The sequence below is a fragment of the Plasmodium yoelii genome (assembly GCF_900002385.2).
Source record: "Plasmodium yoelii strain 17X genome assembly, chromosome: 7".
NCBI classification, from domain to species: domain Eukaryota; phylum Apicomplexa; class Aconoidasida; order Haemosporida; family Plasmodiidae; genus Plasmodium; species Plasmodium yoelii.
The window spans coordinates 634356-659000 of NC_036179.2; the positions used below are offsets into that span (position 1 = coordinate 634356).

Below are 24645 nucleotides of genomic sequence, written 5' to 3' on the forward strand. Positions count from 1 at the left end.
ATTGTTTATTAATATATAATAAAATTGTGGCTTAAAATAAAAAAAAAAAAAATAATGCACATATATTATTATATGTATGACTTATTATTTGCGCATACAACTATTTATATATTTTTGAATATACTATATTATTTTATGATATATAATTTATGTATTTAATGTTTTATTTTTTACTCTCATTTTTTTGTTATTTTTAAAAATTATTAAAATTTTCTTAAATAACCCACAAAATATAGGGACTTGATTTGTTAACTTGTATAATATAATAAAACAAAACAAAATAAAACAAATAAAAAATGCAATAGTGTATGCATATATCTTATAACAAATAAATATAAATATAAATATATATATATATATATATATATATATAACATTTTTGTTTTGTATTTCTTTTTAATATGATATTTTTCTCAAAAAAGTTACTTTATTTATGTGCATAAATTAATAAAAATATATAAATTACAAAAAACACATTGGGATAAACATATTTTGGCAACTAAATTAAAAAAAAAAAAAAAAAAATGGTACTTAAAAAGGTGATAATATCCATCATAATTGCTATCATAGCATCCTTAGTTTTTATTAACAGTAAGAATAAATATAACATTTTAAGAAAATTAAATTAAAATACATAATTATTAATAAACATTATGAATGACAATATGTCTATATCCGTTAGTTAAATGTGATATACAATTTTTTTTTTACATTTTTTATTTTAAGCATATATATACTTTGCCCAAGATGGTCTTATTTTTGTGAAAAAAGGTAAATAATTATTATTATTTTATAAATATAAACTAAATAAATTGAACACACATTATGTGTCAACCATGTATCTCCCCCATTCGTATAATCATTATATATACATTTACACATTTTCATTTTTATTTTCATTTTTATTTTGACTCTGCTTGGCTTGCTACCCTATTAGATATCGATCCCATATATAACAAACCCTTAGGTAACATAAAAAAAAAAACAATCCTTAATAAAATTTGGAAACTTTGATTTTTAATTTACCAAACTATAATACACATTATACTTATGCTCTTTTCAAAATTTGTAGGAGATAATTATGAAGAGATTATGATAACAACTGAAGATGGCCATAAAAATAAATGGTAGCTAATTAAAAATAAAAAATCGGATTACATTATATAGTCCCACTCTTATGTTATCTTCAAAATGGTTTATCTTAACTATATTTCATCTTCATACTGGTTCATCTTCAAAATGTTCATCTTCAAAATGTTCATCTTCAAAATATTTATCCCTTATACATAGTTGGTTCATAAAAACACAAGATTATGAAAACAAACCAGTTATTCTTTATTTTCTTGGAAATGGAAGTTGTAAGAATTGAAAATTTTATTCACAATAAATTTTTATATATGTGAATAAAAAAAAAATGATAAGGTTGAGTTTATTACATGAACTTGTCTACAATATATAGCCAACTAATGATTTTTCATTTCATTTTTTTTTTTTTTTTTTTTTTTAATTTAAATATATTTATAGATGTAGAAAAGAATGTTGAAATATTCAATTTGATGGTTGGACGAGTAGATGTGAGTATTTTCTCGTGTTCACACCGAGGGTATGTATATAAATTTTAAAAATAAAAAAAGGAATATATATTGTTTATTTTATATTTTGTCTGGATTTACATTTTTTTTTCCTGATTTTTTAATTACAGTACTGGAGATAATACCCTTAGCCCATCAGAAGCTTCATTTTACAGTGACGCTCAAACATACTTAAATTATCTTAAAATGAAAAATATGAAAAATATATTTCTATTTGGAACGTAATAAAAATAAATCTTTTGTTATAGAATACGCAAACATTGATATATATAGCAATTTTTACAAAGACATGCCCACTTTATATGCCCACTATATATGCTCGCTTTATATTTTATTTTATTTTTTAGGTCTATGGGATGTGCTGTTGCTATTGAAACTGCTTTAAATAATTCGAATAGTGTAAGTTGATGTTTCATAATAATAAATACTTAAATAATAAATCGACAATATTTTATACAAATTGTATATTTCATTTTTTTTTTTTTTTTTTTTTTTTATTATTTACAGGTAGCGGGTTTAATTGTTCAAAACCCATTTTTAAGCATGAAAAAAATGGCAAAGCTTGCAAAACCATTTTTATTTTTTATTATTTTATCTTATGATTTATTAATAAGAACAAAGATGGACAATGAAGAAAAAATAAAGAAGAATCGTGTTCCAGTTTTGTTTAACATTTCTGAAAAGGTAAAAAAAAAAAAAAAAAAAAAAAATAACATGAAAAAATCGGGCGAAAAAATAACGTAACAAATCGGGAGAAAACAATTGCATATATGTGTGCAAATATTTATTCATAAATTGGCTTTATATATATTTACACTTTTTTTCCAATTTTATTAAATATTTTTTTTTAGGATAAAATCGTTCCACCAGATCATGGAAAGAAATTATATGAGGTGAGTCTCTTCATTGTTTGGCTTAATTTTTATCATTGTTCCCTCTATTGCATATTTTGTATCCCTTTTTCTTTACCTTGTTTTTTTTTACGTCATTTTTCTTTACCTTGTTTTTTTTTACGTCATTTTTCTTTACGCTATTTTTAATTTGTAGATATGCCCAAGCCAAAAGTTTATTTATACTGCAAAAGATGGAGAGCATAATAATATTCTCGTAAATGATGATGGATCATATCATAGATCAATGAAAATATTTATTGAAACAGTTAATTCTACATATAGTAAAAAATAATTATAATTTAAATGAAGAATAATAATTATGTCAGTCTTTGTATGTGTGTGTGTGTGTGGGGTCGCCTATTTAATTGATGTAGGAAATATATATTTTAAGATAGAAATTTTGCAAAAACATTTTTTATTTATCTAATATTGTTTGTTAAAGTTTATTATCCCATTAATTCAATGTTTGTATTATTTTCCTAAAAAATATAAAAAAGTCCCAAATTATATACATATTGAAGAAAATTAATTTTAAAACAATATTATTTTTTATAATTCAAATACTATACATTTTATTTGTCTACCTAAGATGGACATACAAAAATATTGTATATGATAAATTTACAATAATATTAAAAAAAAAAAAAAAAAAAAAAAAAAAAAATTATATTTTTATTCATAATTATTTTTGAAATTCAAGTTATAAACTGTTTTGTATTAATAACAACCATTTGTCTTTTCATAATTAATTCACTTTTATATTATTATGTTACTTTTTATTTGTGTTAACAATTAAAATACAAATTTCATTTTGTTGTTTTTAATACCCATTCTATATTATGTTTTTATGCAAATATTTTATTCATAAAAAATAATATATAATCTAAACAATACATTAATTTAATAACTTTTGAATTAAATATAAACTTGAATATAATACGAAAAAAAGAGAAAAAAAAAGAAAAAAAGAGAAAAAAAAAAGAAAAAAGCTTATACCATTTTAGCATTATTCTTCGTCAAAAAAAGGAATAAATAAAATGGTCTATTTTGGTAGTACACCAAATTTATGTAACACACTAAATTATATACCATTTATTATAAATTATTTATCGACAAATCTGTAAATGTACCATTTTATTTGAACTATATAAAATATACTTTAAACCTGTTCCCCTAGTTTGAGGCTATAACATTTATTTATATACAAACCGTCTCATATTCCTTATTTTATATTTTAGCACATACATAACCATATATAAAATGTTATTCGAAAAGACAAACCATATTAATATTCATTTAGTTGAATATCATAATTTTCCCTTTTCAATTTTATAATATTATAATATTTTTTTTTTTTATTTGTGTTAAACTTCAAAAATGAATTATTATTATTATTATCAAAAATTTTAACTTGTGTATCTACACTTACGCATATACATAATTGAGTACACTTATGCCATATACATATATAGGTGCATATTTATAAATATAAATATGCATAAGTATAGGGAGGTATATGCATACATATGGTTGTATACATGAGAGGGTTTATATAAACACATGAAAATATAAATATGTGTACTGACCTATGTATGCTTATATAATTAATATGTGAATAGGATATATTGTTTGTTGAGTGAAATAATAAAAGGCAAAAAATAAAAATAATAATTATATAAACAGAAACAGAAATCGAGAATGAAAGCGAAAAAGTATAAAATATATCTGAGAGCATATAAACTTAATAAAATAATTAGAAGCAATAATAATAAGCATGTAATGAATTATACACCTCTAAATGTTATAATTATACATGCAATATAAATATCGAAAAATAAAGGTAGAACTATAAAAAACAAATCAGAATAAAAATAATACATATATTTTCATATATGTAACACCATACCAAGCATGTACATTCTTATTATAAAAATAATGCAAAAATTGCGAAGGAGATAAGAGTGTAAGGAATAACTATAATTTTTATACGTACATAGAAAATGTATACAAATAAGTAAATATATACACACACATATGTATATATATATTATATATATATATATATATATATATATATATATATATATACGCATATGTATAAAATATTTAAATTTAAAATAATTTATAATTTTTTTTTTTTTTACTAAAATGTGAAGCAAAACACTATGGGGGATCTGCATTTTTTTTTTTTTTTTTTTTTCATAAAATATAGAATAAAATGATATAGTTTGAAGAATTAAATTTTGTTAATTTTATCTGCTACAACTTTAACATTATTTTTGATTAGCTGTTGCTTATGATAATTTTTATAATCAAAGGTACAATTGTGAGCATCCGCATATCTATGGAGCGAACAAAAATAATAATTGCATCGACATTTTATACCTAATAATCCAATATTTTTTGAGCATAGATAGCATTTGCTTTTATCTTGACCATCCGTTGAACTTTCCATTTTTTCATAAACAGCTTTTTCAACATTGTTATCACTACTAACAGGTATTTTGTTATTTTTTTCATGGTTAATATCGTTTTGTGTATTATGATCACTGTTAATGCTTTTATTGTCGTTCTTTATATTGGCACTATTTGCGCTACTACTATTATTATTATTATTATTATTACTATTATTACTATTATTATTACTATATATTTTGTCTTCTAAATTTATATTGCTATTTTTTTGGTCACTAACTTCATTTTTTTCATCCTTATCTTTTCCTTTTACATAATGTGGATCAATTAAATCATTTATTTTATTGTAGTTATGCATTGTATCGGACATACTTTTATCCTTTATTTTTTCGATGTTAGACATTTCTTTTTTTTGTTTTTCTAAAAATTCTCTATAACATTTTGAGCACAAATTATTATTTGCTCTGTTTCCATAAAATCCACAGTTGTTTTCGCACAAAATAGACGGTGGCTGAACAAAAAAAAAAAAAAAAAAAAAAAATGAATAAATTTAAAAATGATAATAATGTAGACTAACGCTATTATCCATTTTTCGATCGAGAAATAAATATAAAATGTACATGCATATATAGAAACACATATTCAAGTCATATATAAAATATAATTTTCTCTTACCGGTGTTGCGTTTTTTTCTGAACTCATTGTTTCAAATATATTTTTTAAAATAGGATAAATTGTAATGATGAAAAAAAAAGTATAAAATTGGAATAATAATTTTTTTTTTACATGCTCATTTAAAGATTAAAAAATAAAAAACACTGATGTTTTATTTGAAAAATAGCAAAAAATAAATATAAATTATAATGCGCATAAATTATAGAAATTGTAAATAATTATTATTTCCCCGTGATAGAATAATTTATCAATATCGTATATATTCACACACATATATGTATATGTAAATATATTAATATATTTCCAACTGTTTACTTCATCAAATTCGCACTTCAACTAAATATTTTTCGGTTTCCCTTTTCTTGATTAGTTAAAATTTATTAATATATATAATATTGTATAAACTTCAAAAATGATATAATTTTTCAACTTGCACTTTTAAAATTCGGTTATGCAAATATTTGTAGTATGTATATAAATATGCACTCTTTTATTTTTTTTATATTTTTTGGCTTGTTTTTTTAATTCTGTCGTATTAATAAAATTTGTCTTATTTTATTACTCACTCGATTGTTTATTAATTTATTTGTAAATAGTATAAATAAAAAAAACACACATAAATGTGTACTTTTACTGTAGAACGAAATGCAAACATACATATACTAAGTATGCATATTTTATTAAAAATATGCACACTACATATATATAATGGGTATATATATTATATATATGCTATATACATATGCTGCATGTATTTTAATTATATGATTTGTTAATAAAAAAAATGTGCGTGAGTTTTTTTTATGACTATAATATTTTTTTTTTTCCGTAATTTGCGCTATTTGTATGAACGTTAATAAATATATAATACATATTTATATTATACACGGAAATAGTTCAATACATATATGTACATCAATTTGTCGCCGTTCTTTAATGCGGATTTCCCGTTTTTACATATATACGATAATAGTGTATGTTATTTTTTGTAATATACAATTTTCCAGTGTTAAAATGGGCAAAGAACACAGTCGTGATGGCATGTATTAAATATTGCTACACACAGATATACACATAGTAGATAAATATGTAATGTACTATAGCATACAACCACATACATATACACGAATATAACAATGCAATAATGAACTTATAAAAGTATAGTGGTGATTATATTAAAAAAAAAAAAAAATCAAACAAATAAAAATATGAATATTAAAAAATATATTGCTAATTTCGAAAACTTTTTGGCTGTTTTTTTTTTTGATGTTAATAATAAAATGTATAAATAAAAAAAAAACATGCTATGAATAAATGAAGAATAAAATAGTAAATGTAAATGAAGGCAAAGAAAAAATGGCCTAAAAATTAAAATAACATTAAATAAATAATTCAAAATCTGATTATTAATTAATTAAATAATAAAGGTAAAAATAAGAGTTAGTGTAAATCCATGTATAAAATATATATATATATATATTGTTATTTATATAATATTACTCGCAATTCAATATTTTATTAAAACTGCATTTATTCAATATTATATTTAAAAAATTAAATAAAACATGAGGTATAAAATATATATATTATTTATATATATAATATAATGTATATAATATTAATGTATATAATATAATGTATATATATAATGTATATAATATAATGTATATAATATAATGTATATAATATTAATGTATATAATATTAATGTATATATTTTATTATAGCTTATATAAAATAATAAATAAGTGACAGTAACTTTTATGATAAAATAAAACACCCATAAAAAATTGTGTCATTTATTATATGCGTTATAATTTTATAAATTTTATTATTTTTTTTTTTTTTTATTTTCATGAACAAATAATATATATAATTTCCCTTTTAAACATCATTTTTATAAAAATAATCGACCAATAAAAAAGAGAAAAAATGGCATTATAAATATTTGTAATATTTATATTTTGTCTTTCCTTTTCATTTTTTTACTTTTAAATTAATTTAGTATGTACAATAATATATTAATTACATAAAACAAAATTATATAATATATAAATATGGGATGATTGATATAATTAAAAGGACATAGAGGATGAGGAGGAAAATTTTACATTCATATGTAATTGTTTTATATAATTTATTACTGCAAACTTTTTTTTTGATAATTTTTTAAACAATTTTCAAATAATTTTAAATATTATGATTATTGATGTTTCCATTTTTTAACGATTACACATTATCACCACATTTTTATTACTTTTTTTCTGTGAGGTGCTTATTCTATAACTTCCAATCCTTCAGTTGACTCACACAATTTTTGCATTATTTAATTTTTTTTTAAAAAATAAATCAAACCTTTATGGCTTATAAATATATACATCTTTAAAATTAGTATGTATACCAATAGAAGATTACAAAAACAAAGAAAACTAATGGCATTGCGCTTGAAATAAAACTGATAATATTGCACTTGAAATAAAACTGATAATATAAGAGCTTGGTATTATAAATAATTAGATAAATTAACAAAATAAACCAAAAGCTTAATTATGTCAAATGTTTAAGAGAATAACTCAAAGCCTCAATACATTTAAACTCATAGAGGGAGTAATAAATAATTTATGAAATCGGCATTTCAAAACTTTTTCAAAAATATGAATCAATATTTTTATGGGAAATAATTAAATATATATAGGATAATATATTTTTTATGTGTATATTATTACAAATGTCTACAATCTAAAAGGGTATAAATTTGTACAATATATAATAATACCATTTTGTAATAATACCATTTTGTAATAATACCATTTTGTAATAATACCATTTTGTAATAATACCATTTTGTAACAATACCATTTTACAATACTAATAAATTCGCACATTCCATACATACATCGTAGTAAATATGTACCTATAAAAATGTGCAATTATATGTGTTTGAATATTTGTAATTTATAACATTCCACAGTAACTTCGCCCTTTTAATTGGCACTAATCTGTGATAAACATTAAAATTAAGGTTATAACTTTATTTTTCATATGCTTATTATATAACTGTTTATTATCACAATCGCTATTTTAAAAGTAAGAATTTTCCTCGTTCACATATATAAAGAGCTATCAATAATAGTTTAATAACATTTAAGGCATATAAATATATATTTATTTGTTTACTATTTCGCATGAACAAAATAAATCGAAGATATTTATTAGTTACAATGTCTTAATATGCAAAATTAAATATATTTATTGCAAACATAATCGACTATTCTCTACAAATACATTACTTTAATTGGTTAGTTAAACCCACGTGATTATTAAAATTATGCCAATTTTTTTATCCTCAAAATGGGATATTATATATATGTATATGTGTGTGAATTATTCTATAAGGTGGTAGATTATACCTTTTTTAATGCATAATTCGATTTGTTTACATTCTTATTTAGCAAAGCAAATTTAGCGTTTCCTTTGATTTTTTCACCAAAAGTTATATTTTACATTTTCCACATTTTTTTGTATAATTTGGCGACTGTCAGTATAATACTTAAAAAAATATTACATGCTAAAAAATGTATTATATATATATATAAAATTATAAGGGTAATATTGACAGGTTATTAATTGATATGTACATTTTGAATAGACATTTTGCCTTGATCTATTTTACATGGTATATAATAAATATACAAAAAATAAAATTATCATGTATATATGAAAACTTTCTGTGAAAATATTAAAAAAAATATTACGACCCTCAATTTTTCCCACAATGCAGAAAATTGTAACTATATATATTACTCTGCTATTTTATTATATTTTTTAATTTTTTATCACCGCTTCTATATTTACTATGTTTTATATAATATATTTTTTTTTTTTTTTTTTTTTTTTTCGTAACTTTTTTATTTTTTAATTTATTACATTTAAATAAATTATTTTATTATTTTTTGAATCATATTTACTTATATTAATTTAATTTAAAAAAAAAAAAAACTCAAATTAATGATATATTCTTAGCTTATACAAGGAAATATCATATCAACAAATACAAAAAAAAAGGAAAGTAAAAAAAAAAAATAGTAATAATAGTTGGCATATTTTTGGAGGGCCTTTTGATATGAAGCCAATAGAATTTTATAAATGGTAGGGAAAACTCGCAAACTTATACTGTTGCTCAATATGCATATTATATATTTATGGAATTATATATTTATGGATATTTTTATTTATGGGCATTATATATTTATGTATATTTTTATTTATGACATGACTATTATTTATAGTATAGTTTGTTCTATGCATATATATTCTTGTATTTTTTTTTTTTGTCCATTTCAGGGGAAGTTTAAAAAAACACAAAAAGTTTTAAAACTAAAAAGGGTGATAAACCCAAATGATAATAGATTAAAAAAAACGAATGATAAAGTAATAAAAAAAAATGATAAAAAAAATGAAGGAAAAGTTAAACAAATAGTTCCAATTGATAGTAATTTATTTTTTAATTATAATGAAAATTTATGTCCACCATATAATATAATATTAGATACAAATTTTATAAATTCAAGTATACAATATAAAATTGATATAATTAAAGGATGTTCAGAATTATTATTAGCAAAATGTAATATTTATGTAACGGATTGTGTTGTTGCAGAAATGGAAAAGTTAGGACAACGATATTCGCTTGCTTTAAAATTACTAAAAGATCCGAGATATAATAGATTAACATGCACACACAAAGGAACATATGCTGATGATTGTATAGTCAATCGAGTTACTGAAAGTCGGTGCTATATAATTGCAACAAATGATAGAGACTTAAAAATACGTTTAAGAAAAATTCCAGGGGTTCCAATCTTATATGCAAAAAATTTCAAATATAAAATTGAAAGACTTCCAGACAATATTATGATATAAAAAAAAAAAAATTACCAAAAAAATTATAAAGATTGTGATCGAGCCATAAAATATAGTACATTTTTGTATGCACACACGCGTGCTATATTTTGTTTGTTTCGTTTTTTTTCGTTAATTTTAATATTTATATATTTCATTTCTTAATTTTTAATATACCTTTATTATTTGCATATTATTTTGTTTGTAAATAAAATGAAACTATTTTTATATTATAAACATTTACTTACATAAAGTAAAATTCCCTTAATTTTGTCCCATTTTTTGTTAATATTAATTTGTGCTTTGAAAAACAAATATAATTTTATATTCTTAAAATTTTTGCTTTCTTTGTTATAAAAAAGTAAGACATAAAATAGCCAAAATAATATGGACATAATTTATTCTGAATTGTTCATGTGATTATATCGAAGTTTTATTTCATTGGTATGTTCCTAAAAAATAATAATAATTTTAATTTTATTTAAAAATTTTTGCTTTTTTTTATTTCTATTTTTACTGTCATTATTTTTCATACTTTAATAAATATTGGATGGATATTTGTTATAGTGCTATTGACAAAATAGGGATTTCTGTTTTCGATTTCTTTTATATTCATTAGTATATTTGCCTTCACAAACACACATCCATTTATAGTGCAATTATATAAGGTGCCTAAATATGAGGGGAAATAAAATATATGTATAGTTGTAATAGTGAATATCCACACTAAATGTGATCTCAATATAAATGATATTACACTATTTTTATCATGTATAGAAATGTATTGGAAAAAAATAGAGGATACATATTGCACACATAAATTATTATTTAATACGTATATATAAAATAGTGTGTGTATGTACAATTTGGCTAGATAAAAAAAAAAAAAAAAAAAAAAAAATATATATTCTATAATGCCTACTTTTGTAATCAAAATAATTGTTACTTCCAATTTTGAGTGAATTAATTATGTGTGTACCGGATCGAAAAATATTATAATTTCCAATGTACATATTTTTGTTTGTGTTATTTATTATAGTAACATTGTCTTCAAATAAATTATGATCTCCTATGTATATTTTTGCAGTTGTTGCTAAAATAGTTGAGCCAGGAAATATAGAATTTCCTTTTCCTAATATTATATTTTGATTTAGTTTACCCAAAACATAAGACTTATTAGTATTCGTTTTATTATTTGATAATGTTTTTGTATTTATTTCTTTATACTTATTTTGAAATAAAATTTTCGCTATACATTTGTCCATGTAGCACAAATTTTTTTTTTTTTGGGGGGAGTTTTTTTTTAAATAGAATGAAATAACGTAATAATAAAACAGCTGTAGAAAATATCGTTTATTTTTATTTTTTTTGTGCAAATACTTACTTTTATCTTTCCATAGTTTCATAACCTTTTTGTCCTTTTCCATATACATTAGAAGCCCTATCATATTTTTATTATGGAATTTTTTTACCATAATGCTTCGACAAGCTTTTCTGATCTTTTGAAGCATTTTTTTTATTGCTCTATAATTTTGGAGTTTAGTTCCATTTATATATTCATTATATCTTCTAATGTACTTTAAAATATAATTAGTTGCATTTTTTTTTAAAGGGGAATTCGTTGTCATTTTCCTAGCTGCAGGAATAACTTCTTTGGTATCTTTAAAAAAGTCTTATGGAATGGATAATAAAAAATTAAGGAAAATAAAGAAAATAACGAAATAAAGAAAATAAAGAAAATTAAGGAAAAAAAAAATGTGTATAGTGTACAGAATATTATGCCAATATACAGGTCAGTGATTATAATTGGCTTTCAATATGAATGGGTTTCATATTTGTGTGAGCAATTAATATAGTAATGTAATATAAAACATAATAAAAAAGTGAGGTTCTTTATTTTTTAAATCTCATAAGCTAATAATTTGTTTACACTCTCATTTTGAAGTTTCTATTTTATACCTGTTTTATTTATTTCCTTATTAATTTTGATAAATTGTGAGGAATTTATCAAAGTATTTTTGTCTTGGTTAAATTTGTTTAAATCATAATTTTGAATTTGATTTAAATAAAAAGATAATGGTGATTCATTATTTGTGATACGATTTTTGATTTGTTTACTTACATCCGAATTAAATGTGTCAGTATAAATAAAACTGTCTATATTATCATTAGATGGGTTATGCTTAAAATTACAAGAATGTTTTTTAGATATATCATTGGGTTCGCTATCAAAAGTTATTTCACTTGATTCATATTTCCAAGATAAAATTGTATTTGAATTTTCGTAAGAATTTAATGTATATATTTGATTATGGTTTGTATTAAATTTTGTAAATATATTATTAAATAACAGTGCATTACTTTTTTCTGACCATAATTTTTTATAGTTCAATGTATATTCATTTAAAGAATGTACACGCTTAAAAGGATTTAAATTTTCACTTTTAATTGAATTTTTTGAATCATTAGTAAAACTATTAATAGAAATTAAACCTAACAAGCTGTTTGATTTTATTTCATCATAACTTGATATACTTGATATATCGGATTCACAAAAAAAGTCATTTTTTCGTTCGAAATTGTTATCTATATTTCTGTCTAGGTTTAATGATAACAGTTTTACAAATTTGGAATTATTCATTTTTTTTAATTAAAAGCAATTATAAATTCAAAGAAAAGTAGGAATAAAATAACAAAATATTCAAAAATAATAAAATTTAGTTTATAAAAAAAAAAAATGTATATTGATAATATATATTGTTCTTCTATAATTTCACTAGTATATCCATTAATAATTTGAGATATTTATTTATTAATATTTTTATTCAATTGGTTAGATGATAGTAGAAATATAAAAAATTAAAAATTAACATACCAAAATAAATCATAATATATATCACCAAGTTAAATAATGAAGAAAAATTATTATATCTGGTGAAATGTAAAATCCTGTTTTATTCTATTTTATTTATAATTAAAAGATTTGAATAAGTATGACGATTACACACACATGCATATAATAAGGTTTATTTTCTTATTTTGTAATTTTATTATATTCCTAATCTATTTTAGCAGAATTAGACTTAATTTTTACCAATACCCGATGGAATATAAAAATGAACCTGTGTAGCAATATATAGGAAAATATTCTTAACATACATGTCTTATTAACTTTTTTTTATTACCCTTAAGGTAAAGGAGTTATAATAATTATACAATAAAAAAATAGAAATATCCATAAACAGCTATTATAAGGATATATTTTCTTTTTTTTTTACCATATAGCTATAGGTAGCTACATTTTGTCTAAATAATTATTGCCGTTCATAATATTTTGGACAATTTTTTTTTTTTTTTAACTATTTATTAACCGTAAGGACTAATTTAGTAGATATATGGTAAAATTAAATAATTATAAGAGTATAATTGAAACTTAAAATGCGAAAATTTTTAATCAATATTTAAAATATCGTTTTTTTTGCTTCATTTTGCCTTTTTAACTTAATATATGTAATTTCACTATTAGCTCACATAAGTTATTTTATTACACGATTCATTAAATAAAAATAATGAAAAAAAAAAAAAAATGAAACATGGATATTATTATATATACGTACGTATGTGTGTATATATACACGTGTTATTTATTTTTTTTACTTTTTATTTGTTTATTTTTCTTATGGATAAATACTTATACACATTTGCTTGTTTTAATTTTTTAAATCTATGAAAAATCAAACAGTTGATAGCTTGCCTGTTCTCAAAAAATGATAGATTTTACAATAAATTTTAATATATAAATACGCATATTTACATAATTATGCACATATAAATATATATTAAATATATTTAGTACATGAGTTTCAAATGTAATGAACTGCTTTTTATTCTAATCCTTCATCCTTTGATTTTTCTGCAAGGGCAAAAAAAAAAAAAAAAAAAAAAAAAAAAACATATATATATATACACAATGCAAAGTATGGTATAAAGCAACGATTATGATACCAAGCATAAGACATGAAAACGAAAAGCATTAGCATTGCATCGGATAATGCATGCACACACATATATATATACATACACTTGTAAATTTCACATAAAACTCAAAATATAATTGCTTAAGATGTAATTAGCGAATTTTAATTACCTTCTGTTTGATCTCCTTGTAAATCTGATGTCCATAAGGTCAAGTTATCTCTTAATAATTGCATAATCAAAGTAGAATCTTTGTATGAATCTTCACTAACATTATCAAATTCAGTGATGGCATCATCAAAAGCTCTTTTTGCCATTTCACAAGCTTGGTGGGGTTGATTTAATATTTCATAAAAGAAAACTGAATAATTTAATGCTAATCCTAAACGTATTGGGTGAGTTGAAGGAAGTTCATTTTCTGCAATATCAGTAGCTTTTTGGTATGCTTCTTGAGCAAAATTCGATGCTTCTTTTTTTCCTTCATCACATGAAAATTCACTAATATAACGATAGTAGTCACCTTTCATCTTATAATAAAATACTTTACTTTCACTTTCTGAAGTATTTGGTATTAACTTTTTCGTAAGAAGATTTAAAATATCTTGACATATACTGTTTAATTCTTCTTCAACTTTTTTCCTATAAGTAGCAGCTACATTTTTGTTATGAACATTAGCCTTGCTCATTTCTTTTTGTTCAACACTTGATATGATTCTCCATGAGGCTCTTCGGGCACCTACGGCATTTTTATAAGCCACAGACTGTAATAGGGGAAATCAAAAAAAAAAAAAAAAAAAAAAAAAAAAAAGGAAAGAATGTATGAATGGGATCATATATAAAGAAAGAGAGATAATCCACAAGGCTTCTCATAAATAAAAGTGCAATGTGATTTCCAAATTTTAGATATACCAATAAATTTCTTTCTTCAACGGTTAACTCGTCTTTATCATTATTAACACATTGTTCAACCAATGTTCTCATAGCATCAGCCATTTCTGTAAAATGTAAGAAGAAATTGAAATAAATAATAACAACCCCGATATAGCTATCGTATTAGTTTTAACACAAAAAGGACAGTTTCAAAAAAATATATATAGTGGTAATGAGATATCATATTATATGTACATTTTTTGTGAGAATAAAGAATAAGTATGCATATAATAAAAACATTTCATGTGTGTGTGTGTGTAGATATGTGAATTATATGGATTTATATTTTTAATGAGTATATAACAAATGATGAAGAAAATGATACATATAGTATGTGCATATTTTTACTAAGCTACTCACTTTTTTTTTTTTTTTTTTTTTTTTTTTGTGAAGTTATTATATGCAATTCTTACCATCATATCTTTCGGCTTGCTCAGCCAACTTTGAACGGTAGGTACAATCAGATCTTAATTGTTTTAATTCTTCAGGTGTTGCCATTGTATATGTAAATTATTATATGTGTGTATATGATATACAATTTTATATTCTTTATATTTTACTTTATATATAATTACTATCCTTTTAATATAAATATACTAATATATATATATATACATACCAATAATATAGATATATATCATATATATATATATATTTATGGATATATTAATTACTTTTTTTTTGTAAAAATAAAAAATTATATCAATATATGAATTTTTTTTACGATATTATTATATGTAGTCTATGCAAAATATAATAAAACATAAATTTAATAAATATATATATGTGATAAAATAAGAAGAAAAAAAAAAAAAAAGTGTTATTAATATATTAATATAATAATATATATATATAAGTATATAAAAAAAGATACATGATAAATAAGTCCATGCACTATTTTATTTTTTTTTATTATTCCAGTGTAAAAAAAAAACTTTATATATATATATTTATTTTGCATATATTGATTGATTGTATGTATGTAATATGTATAATAATTTAATTATTATTACCATTTATTTTTTTTAATATAAAAAATAAAACGTTCTCTCCAGAATAAGTTCTTCCGATTAAAAATTAATGTGCAAGTTTTATTATGTATTACGTGTACGATTTATTTACATATATAAAATACTATGTTTATGTATCAATAATTTATAACCCCCCCCCAAAAAAAAAAAAAAAAAAAAAAACCCTTCTTTTAAAATAATAGGTAGAAATAAACATAAGTTTAATGTTTTTTTTTTTTTTTAATTTAAGAAATCGATCTTAAAATATTGTTTTTTTTCCTAAAATGTATATTTATATTTATATTTACATTTACATATGAATTTTTTTTACTTGTATATAATTAATATATACAGTCATATTTTTTTCTTTTTTTTTAATATTTTTTCAATATTGAAAGTATCTTCCTATTTTTTTGTGCTCTTTCTATCTAGCTTTTTTTTTTGTTCATATATAATTATCCAAATGTATATATATTATGTATGTGCGCATAATACTTCTAAAGTTTAAATGTACATTTTTTTTTAATGATAATAATTATGTTTTTATAAAATTTATTATTATATTCATATTTATAAGGTTTTTAAATTATTAATATATTTTTCTATTTACAATTTTTTTAGATATTATATGTAATTTGATTTGTGCATAAAAATGTGTTAGTATTCTGAAAAATAAAATTTACCATATCCTTACATATTATTTATGATATATTCTTATTTTATTTTTTTTTCATACAATAAATAAAAATTTGGAAGAAGGAACAGAAAAAGAGAAGAATATTACACAAGTGCATATATTAAATAATATGATTAACACATTGTTGAAGTTTTGGGATATGTTTATATTTTATTTCTATATTATATAAATTAGTAATATATCTTAAATTATTATATATGTATATAGGTAAATAGGTGTATATAGTATTTTAAATTAGTATAAAATAAAAATGTGTTTATAAGCTATTCAATAATACAATTTTTTATACTAAACAAAATATAGCAATTTTAGTATATTTAAATTGTTTTAAAAAAAAATTAATAAAATAATACTATTATCGTAAATTAGAAAATTATAAACCCTTGGTAATTCTATAAGAGCAACCATTAAACATTATTTTTTAGCTTATTGGTAACTAATTTAAGTTATGTATAACCATTATAAAATGCAATTTTTGTAATAAAAAAAATAGCTAGAATAATACCCCCAAAATTACACTATACACATTTTATTAAGTAATAGATTAAATAAGAATTATGTACACAAATATATTAATAGTTCTTTATATATTTTAAGGTTTTTCTTTGTATTTATTTAGATACACACACATCCATGCTCGTATAAATACACTTTTAGGTTTATATATGAACATTCCTTAGTTTGGTATTTTTTATGAACAACAAATAGCTGTACATATTTTTTTTTTTTTTTTCATAATGTTATATTTCCATTTTAGCATGGAAAAAATGAGGAAATTTTTTTCAAAATTTGCAAAATCTTAACATATAAGGGTTGAAATTGTATTCATAAATGTGTGTATATTTATACCTCAATAAAAGAACTATTTTCTAATTAATATTAAAAAAAGTATGTTATATAAATGGCTATATTATTCATAATTTTTTTTTTTCTTTTTTTCTTTTCTCATAATACATATATTACTTATAATATTTAAAATTTAATTAGACTCGTATTTATTATCCCTTGTCTAAAAAGATAAAAAATAAATACAATATAAATCAAGGACTGTGAATAAAGGTATTATATGTATAATAAACTGATTTTTGTGTGCAGAAATTATTGACCTTAAATTTTTAAATAAATATTATTATATAATTAGTCTTTTAATTATTAAGTTCATGTAATTACTAAAACATATTAGAAGTTAATTAATATGAAATGAAATATATTTAATCGTAATAAAAAATTTTTAATTTTATAAAATATACGCATATATACACAAATTTTTTATTTTATGTGTAAATGCATTTTAAAAAGGGAAACCATTTTAAAAGGGGAAACCATTTTAATTAGGTTATGATCAAAATAAAAAAGCAAATAGATAAAATTCACATACGTATAAATAAATGCGCATTATTTAATTATTGATATAAATATATAATGAAAAAAAAAAAATATATATATATTATAATTTGCTTATAGAATGCTGTGTTGCTGCATTTCTATAGCTTATTAATTATTATAATATATATAATAAAACATTCAAATATGTATATACATACGCATAGGAAATTATTTAATTATTAATTTGCTTAGCTATTATGTTTTATTTTAACAGAACTTTTTATTTTTGAATTTGCTTAAATAAATCATTCTATGGGTTTGGTTACATTTTTTTCCATGTACATGTCCCTCATTTTTGTGCTTTCATTGTGTATCTAAAATGAAGAAAAAAAAAAAAAAAAAAAAAATATATATATACATACATACAATAAATAAAATAAATTAAGAGCATATTTCTGGGCAATAGGAAAAGTGTCGAAAATATTTTCCCCCTTTCTTATTTTATATGTTGCACATGTACAATGACAAATGTGTGCGTATAAAAATGAGTTTGTATGTATGTACATGCAATTTTATGATTTTTTTTTTTTTTACATTTTTGGCTAGCTGATGGGCATATTCATCAAAAGATGGGTGTGTTTTTGAGTTTGTGGTGAAATAAAGTAAACATAGAATATGACTTAGTATATTTATAAAATCTTCGTAACTATCTCCCCAATTTTCATTAACGAACATATTTTTATGTGTATAATTTGTAAAAGAATCTATATTTCCATCATATTTTGAATCATATTTTGAATCATATTTAAAAATACGTTCATATGTACTTATTATTGGGCTAGCTTTTTCGTTTAAATATTCCATTTTATTTTTTGTAATTTGCAAATTTTTTTTAAATATTTGATTTAGTATATTATAATATGTGTTACTTTTGGAATTATTTTCTATGTTTTCTTTTATTGGTTTATAATACGTTTCTGAGTTGTTATCACCATTTGTGTAAAATTGAGTCAATTCAAATTTGCTATTCATATTGTTAATATTGGAAAATGCATTATTTACATTAACACAGTCAGAATTTTTTTTGTCCACATTAGTACAAGTGTAGTAACTTGTATTATTTCGATTTTCTGAGTTCTCTATTTCGATTTTATCAAAATTTTGTACATTTTTATCTGAGATATTTAATGCGTTAATTAATGCAATTGGGGTATTTGAATTTACATTCGATATAATATTTAAATCAAATAAATGTGAGAATTTTTGTAAAATATGTACATATAAGGTAAATTTATCATCACAATTGTTTAGGTAGCTAAAAATGGAATTTTGTTTTTTATTTTTTAAAGAATTTTCACATATACGTAAATTATTAGGATAACTTATAGTATTATATTTTGTATTATTTATATGTGATATATTTCCATTAACATGTGGTATATCAATTGAATTATATTTCAAATAAGCATTTTTGTCTGTTCGATTATTATAAATTTTGTTAATATCATAATTTATTTTGGAGATTTCTTCTTTTTTATTATAGTTATAATGATAACTAATATTGTTTGTGTATTTTTGGAATGAAGAAATACATTTGCTGTTTTTATTTTGATAGCTATAAATTGTATTATTACAATTGTGATTGTTATTATTATCTCCAATCTTAGTATTTATATCAGAAAAATTTAATACATATTTATTACCATTTTGTTGTAACTTTTTTTTCTTCTTATTATTAATTTGTGATTGCCCCTTAAATGAACCATACATAATTTTATCCACAATAGTAACATTTGGATATGATGGTATATCTATTTTATAAGAAAATGGAATAAAATATTCTTTTATTTTTCTTTGTTCAGCTAATTTGTGAAAATCTGGGCAATAATATTTATTACAATTTCCATGTTTATAATTTTCACATTTTTTTGTTTTATATACAAGAGGATGATAATAAATTTCTTCAATACTATGTGCTAATGGGCATTCTACCCCTGCTGGACATTTATTAATATTAGTTTGTTCAATATATTTATAAAATTCATTATTAACACTTCCATCTTTATTAGTTAAAAATAAACAATTTTGTAATATCTCTTTTTCTCGTTCTATATCTTTATTTCTTTCTTCTTGATTTTTATTTTCATCTATATTTTTATTTTTTATAAAATATGGGCATGCAACTGGAATATATCTAAGATAAGATGGAAGAGAAATATAATATGGGCATCGTCTTATCCATTGTGTGTTATGATTATATTGGCATCTATCAACTCCGAACTCACAATTTCCTTTTGCTAATCTTAGACACTGTTTTGTTCGAAATAAATATAAATCATTTTCACTAAGCAGTGGTGTGCACGCCATTTTGTTATGGAAAGTTTTGTAGGATATAATACTAGTGGGAATAAATTTAATTTGAAATTTCCAAAAATAGAAAAAAATGTAGAATAAAAAATTGGTTAATTATACACATAAGCATGTGGCATCAACATAAACATGTACATAAAGTGGCATAAATTTGACTAAATTTGACTAAATGTGGCATAAATTTGACTAAATGTGAGACACGAATTTGCAAAACTACCAATTAATTTGTATATAATAAGCATTTCAATTATGTGTTGTGATAAAAAAAATTAGCAGATTACTACTTTAATTTTATTATGTATATTAACATAAAAAAAAATTTAATTGAATCAAATTATACGGAAAAAACAAAAAAAAAAAATTTGAAACTTTTTTAAATATAGAAAAATATAAAATTAAAACAATTTTACAACAATTTATGCAACGCCAATTTGGCTGTAGCCTAATCATTACAACACCGTTGCCATATTTTTATTTGGCATTAGGGGAAAAAACAAAAACATGGGGTGGTGGAAAAAAAACAAAAACATGGGATGTGTGGAAAAATGAACAATAGTGATGATGAACATAAAGAGGGTAAATATAGCTAATTAAAAAGGAAAGCAATTTAAAATAAGAAGGGAAAAAAAATAATAAAAATGATAAATAAAAATAATCAAAATAATAAAAAAAATAAAAATAATAAAAAAATAAAAAAAATAATAAAAAATTCATATACAAAATTCATATACAAAATTCATATACATTTTTTTAAGTTATATTTGGAAAATTGTGCTAATATATATACACTTTTATTTTTATTAAATTTAAAAAGATTATAAATGAGACAAATATATAAAAATTCTCTATATAATATGAAAGTAATTTTTTTTTTGTATAAGCTTAATTATTTTAATCATTTTTATTTTAACCAAATCAAATATTATTACTTTTTTTTAAATAGTTACACAACAAAAAAAATATCCACTTATTTTATGTATTATACTATAATTTAAAAGTGCTTAAAAAAAAAAAAAAAAAAAAAAAAAAAAGTTACACACCCACCCATGATCCAAGTTCTAGGAGTTTATTTCTCTCAACTTGAAAATTGTAAAAGTTGTAAAATTGTAAATGTTGAAAAAAGTGGTAAAGTGTAAAAATTGTAAAATTGTAAAAATTGTAAATGTTGAAAAAAGTGGTAAAGTGTAAAGTGGTACAAATAAAGGTAATATAAATATGGAGGTTTATAAATTTATTTTTTTCAAAGTATATTGCACAAGATTAAATCTACTAGGGTTTATATAATTTTTTTTACACTTATTTTGTTGTAAAAAATTGAAACTGTTTACATCACTAGAATAGGGTGTGGATATTAAATATTATTTATTCGTTTGCTCATTTATTCGTTTGCTCATTTATTCGTTTGCTCATTTATTCGTTTGCTCATTTATTTAATAACTCCCCAACTTCTCAAATATCTTTTATGGAACACATTATAATAGGAAAAATTCTTAACATGTTATGGCAAAAAATAAAAATATTTTGATAAACCAACACTAAATTGTGGACATATAGATATGAAAAAATGCTCAGTGATTTGTTTATTTCACTATTAAAATAATAATAATTTTTAATAATAATAATAATAATAATAATAATAATAATTATAATTTTTAATAATAATAACAATAGTACATGTAACAATTTTATTAAATTTATTTTATTTATATACATTTTATATTTTTAATTTTATTTAAAAATTATATAAATTTATTTTGCTACTATTCAAAATTGTCATAAAACTGTTAACACACGTTTGGCTATAATGCGTATGGCCCACATTAAATAAACAAAAAAAAGGGAAAAAATAAAAAATGAAATAAAAAATAAAACAAGATAGATAGATAGCTAAAAAATAAAACAAGATAAATAGATATATAGATAAATAGATATATAGATAAATAAATAAACCAACTAACCAAATAAGCACAACGTGCATGTGTACATAAATGCTAATATTGGTATAACAATATTAAATTATACAAATTAGCAAAACAAAGTAAAAAATATGTATGTATAACTAAAAGGCAGGGGATAAAGGGCGATTAAACCCTCCTCTTCTATTCATATATTGTCTATATTTTCTTTTTGTTCTTTTATTAATACCTGATATATCTGTTTCATTGTGACATTTATTTTCTGTTGTTGCAAATTCACTAATTCCCATTAACTTTTTAAGCATTTCACTTTCTGACAATTCTTCATTTTCTGATAATTCTTCATTTTCTGATAATTCTTCATTTTCTGTTTTTTTATAATTGCTATTTTGACTTTGACTTTTTTTCGAACTTTCATTTTTATTAATATCATCATAATTTTCACTATGACTTCTTGAAATGTTGTTTATTTGATTCTCTTTGTTATTATCATTACTGTCATAACTACTTGTTCTATTTCTTTTTATATTTCTATGTTCATCATTTGAATCGATTTTTCGTCTCTTTTCTCGACTTCTATCTCGACTTCGCTCTCTTCTTCTGTCCCTACTTCTGTCTCTTCTTCTGTCCCGACTTCGTTCTCTTCTTCTGTCTCTTCTTCTTTCTCTACTCCTTTCTCTACTTCTTTCTCTACTTCTTTCTCTTCTTCTTTCTCTACTTCTTTCTCTTCTTCTTTCTCTACTTCTGTGTCTCTTCTTCCGATCTCTGCTTCTGCTTCTGCTTCGGCTCCGACTTAAAGTATCATCCCTGTATCTATGTCTATGCTTATGTTTGCTCTTTCTTCGTTCTCTACTTCTTGACCGTTTTCTATGTTTATGCTTATCTTTATTTCTATGTTCATGTTTTTCTCTACTTCTACTTCTACTTCTGCTTCGGCTTCGGCTTTCCGAGGTACTTCCATATTTATTCAACTGCTCATTTTTTGTATTATCTCTTAAATTATTTTCATTTTCTTTAAAATCATCCAAATCAGTTTTTAATGTTTCATAATTTTTCTGATCATTTTTATTTAAAATATTTGAATTTTTGTCTTTTCCTTTAGTATCATCAATTTGTGGATAATTATTGGATACATTTTGTTTATTATCATTTTCCGATTTATTATTTTTTGTTTTATATTTTTCGTCTTTTATTATCTCTTCATTTTTTTCAATCACTTGGTCTTGATCTTGTTCAGATTTTTTTTTTTTATTTGAAAACAATGCATTAAACATTATTAAAATTATTGGACATTCTACCTTGCCTGTTCATAATTTAATTGCTTTTACTTTATTATTTTTTTTTTTTTCAACTCTAGCTATTTTTAAAATTTTTTTTTGAAAATACATGCAGACGTTTTACGATGAAATATATGGTATGATGACAATCTCTTTATATAGTAACAGATCGATATATATATTTATATCTATACTTATTTATATCTATACTTATTTATAGCTATACCTATTTATATCTATATTATTTATAGCTATATTATTTATAGCTATACTTATTTATTATCAAATGTAGTGGCTCTATATTATATGTACAGCTTAATAGCAGACTTATAAATATGACCAATGTAAATAAAAAAAATTCTGAATTGTACATAAAATATTTTAGCCATAACAATTTTATTATTATTTATGACAATGAAAAATAAGCCAAAAAATTCGAACGATTATTAATAAAAAAAATGTATCATAATTACATGGATGTACTGAATCTTCCCTTTTATAGCTTTACAATATTTTATTTATATGATGAGAAAAAAAAAATTATAAAAATTATAATTTATATTAATTAATATTTTTATGCAAACACAGTGATAATATATATATGGGTATATGTAAAAATGATTATATATAATTAAAATATCGATGGTGTTAGACTAAGAAAAAAATAC

The 24645-nt window shown here is 21.2% G+C and overlaps 7 protein-coding genes across 7 annotated transcripts; 2 read left to right on the top strand and 5 right to left on the bottom strand.

Moving 5' to 3' along the window:
- Positions 1-524: 524 nt before the first annotated feature.
- PY17X_0712400 (BEM46-like protein) lies at positions 525-2777 on the top strand (the record flags this gene model as incomplete). The annotated part of the gene is made up of 11 exons (XM_022955528.1): positions 525-591; positions 727-771; positions 938-967; positions 1073-1127; positions 1291-1358; positions 1525-1603; positions 1703-1813; positions 1940-1991; positions 2100-2276; positions 2444-2485; positions 2640-2777. 11 exons carry the CDS (start codon positions 525-527, stop codon positions 2775-2777), a joined length of 864 nt encoding a protein of 287 aa, XP_022811796.1.
- Positions 2778-4721: 1944 nt separating this feature from the next.
- Positions 4722-5602, bottom strand: PY17X_0712500 (zinc finger protein, putative; the record flags this gene model as incomplete). The annotated part of the gene is made up of 2 exons (XM_022955529.1): positions 4722-5411; positions 5576-5602. 2 exons carry the CDS (start codon positions 5600-5602, stop codon positions 4722-4724), a joined length of 717 nt encoding a protein of 238 aa, XP_022811797.1.
- Positions 5603-9720: 4118 nt separating this feature from the next.
- PY17X_0712600 (rRNA-processing protein FCF1, putative) lies at positions 9721-10497 on the top strand (the record flags this gene model as incomplete). Its single annotated transcript, XM_022955530.1, has 2 exons — positions 9721-9723; positions 9919-10497. The coding sequence occupies 2 exons, from the start codon at positions 9721-9723 to the stop codon at positions 10495-10497; spliced, it is 582 nt and encodes a 193-aa protein (XP_022811798.1).
- Positions 10498-10874: 377 nt separating this feature from the next.
- On the bottom strand, positions 10875-13117 carry PY17X_0712700 (dynactin subunit 6, putative; the record flags this gene model as incomplete). The annotated part of the gene is made up of 4 exons (XM_022955532.1): positions 10875-10928; positions 11012-11148; positions 11399-12148; positions 12436-13117. The coding sequence occupies 4 exons, from the start codon at positions 13115-13117 to the stop codon at positions 10875-10877; spliced, it is 1623 nt and encodes a 540-aa protein (XP_022811799.1).
- Positions 13118-14360: 1243 nt separating this feature from the next.
- On the bottom strand, positions 14361-15879 carry PY17X_0712800 (uncharacterized protein; the record flags this gene model as incomplete). The annotated part of the gene is made up of 4 exons (XM_724575.1): positions 14361-14389; positions 14624-15212; positions 15361-15446; positions 15795-15879. 4 exons carry the CDS (start codon positions 15877-15879, stop codon positions 14361-14363), a joined length of 789 nt encoding a protein of 262 aa, XP_729668.1.
- Positions 15880-18719: 2840 nt separating this feature from the next.
- On the bottom strand, positions 18720-20781 carry PY17X_0712900 (uncharacterized protein; the record flags this gene model as incomplete). Its single annotated transcript, XM_719095.1, has 2 exons — positions 18720-18788; positions 19009-20781. 2 exons carry the CDS (start codon positions 20779-20781, stop codon positions 18720-18722), a joined length of 1842 nt encoding a protein of 613 aa, XP_724188.1.
- Positions 20782-22843: 2062 nt separating this feature from the next.
- Positions 22844-23974, bottom strand: PY17X_0713000 (U4/U6.U5 small nuclear ribonucleoprotein, putative; the record flags this gene model as incomplete). Its single annotated transcript, XM_719094.2, has 1 exon — positions 22844-23974. The coding sequence occupies one exon, from the start codon at positions 23972-23974 to the stop codon at positions 22844-22846; it is 1131 nt and encodes a 376-aa protein (XP_724187.2).
- Between the last annotated feature and the right edge of the window lie 671 nt (positions 23975-24645).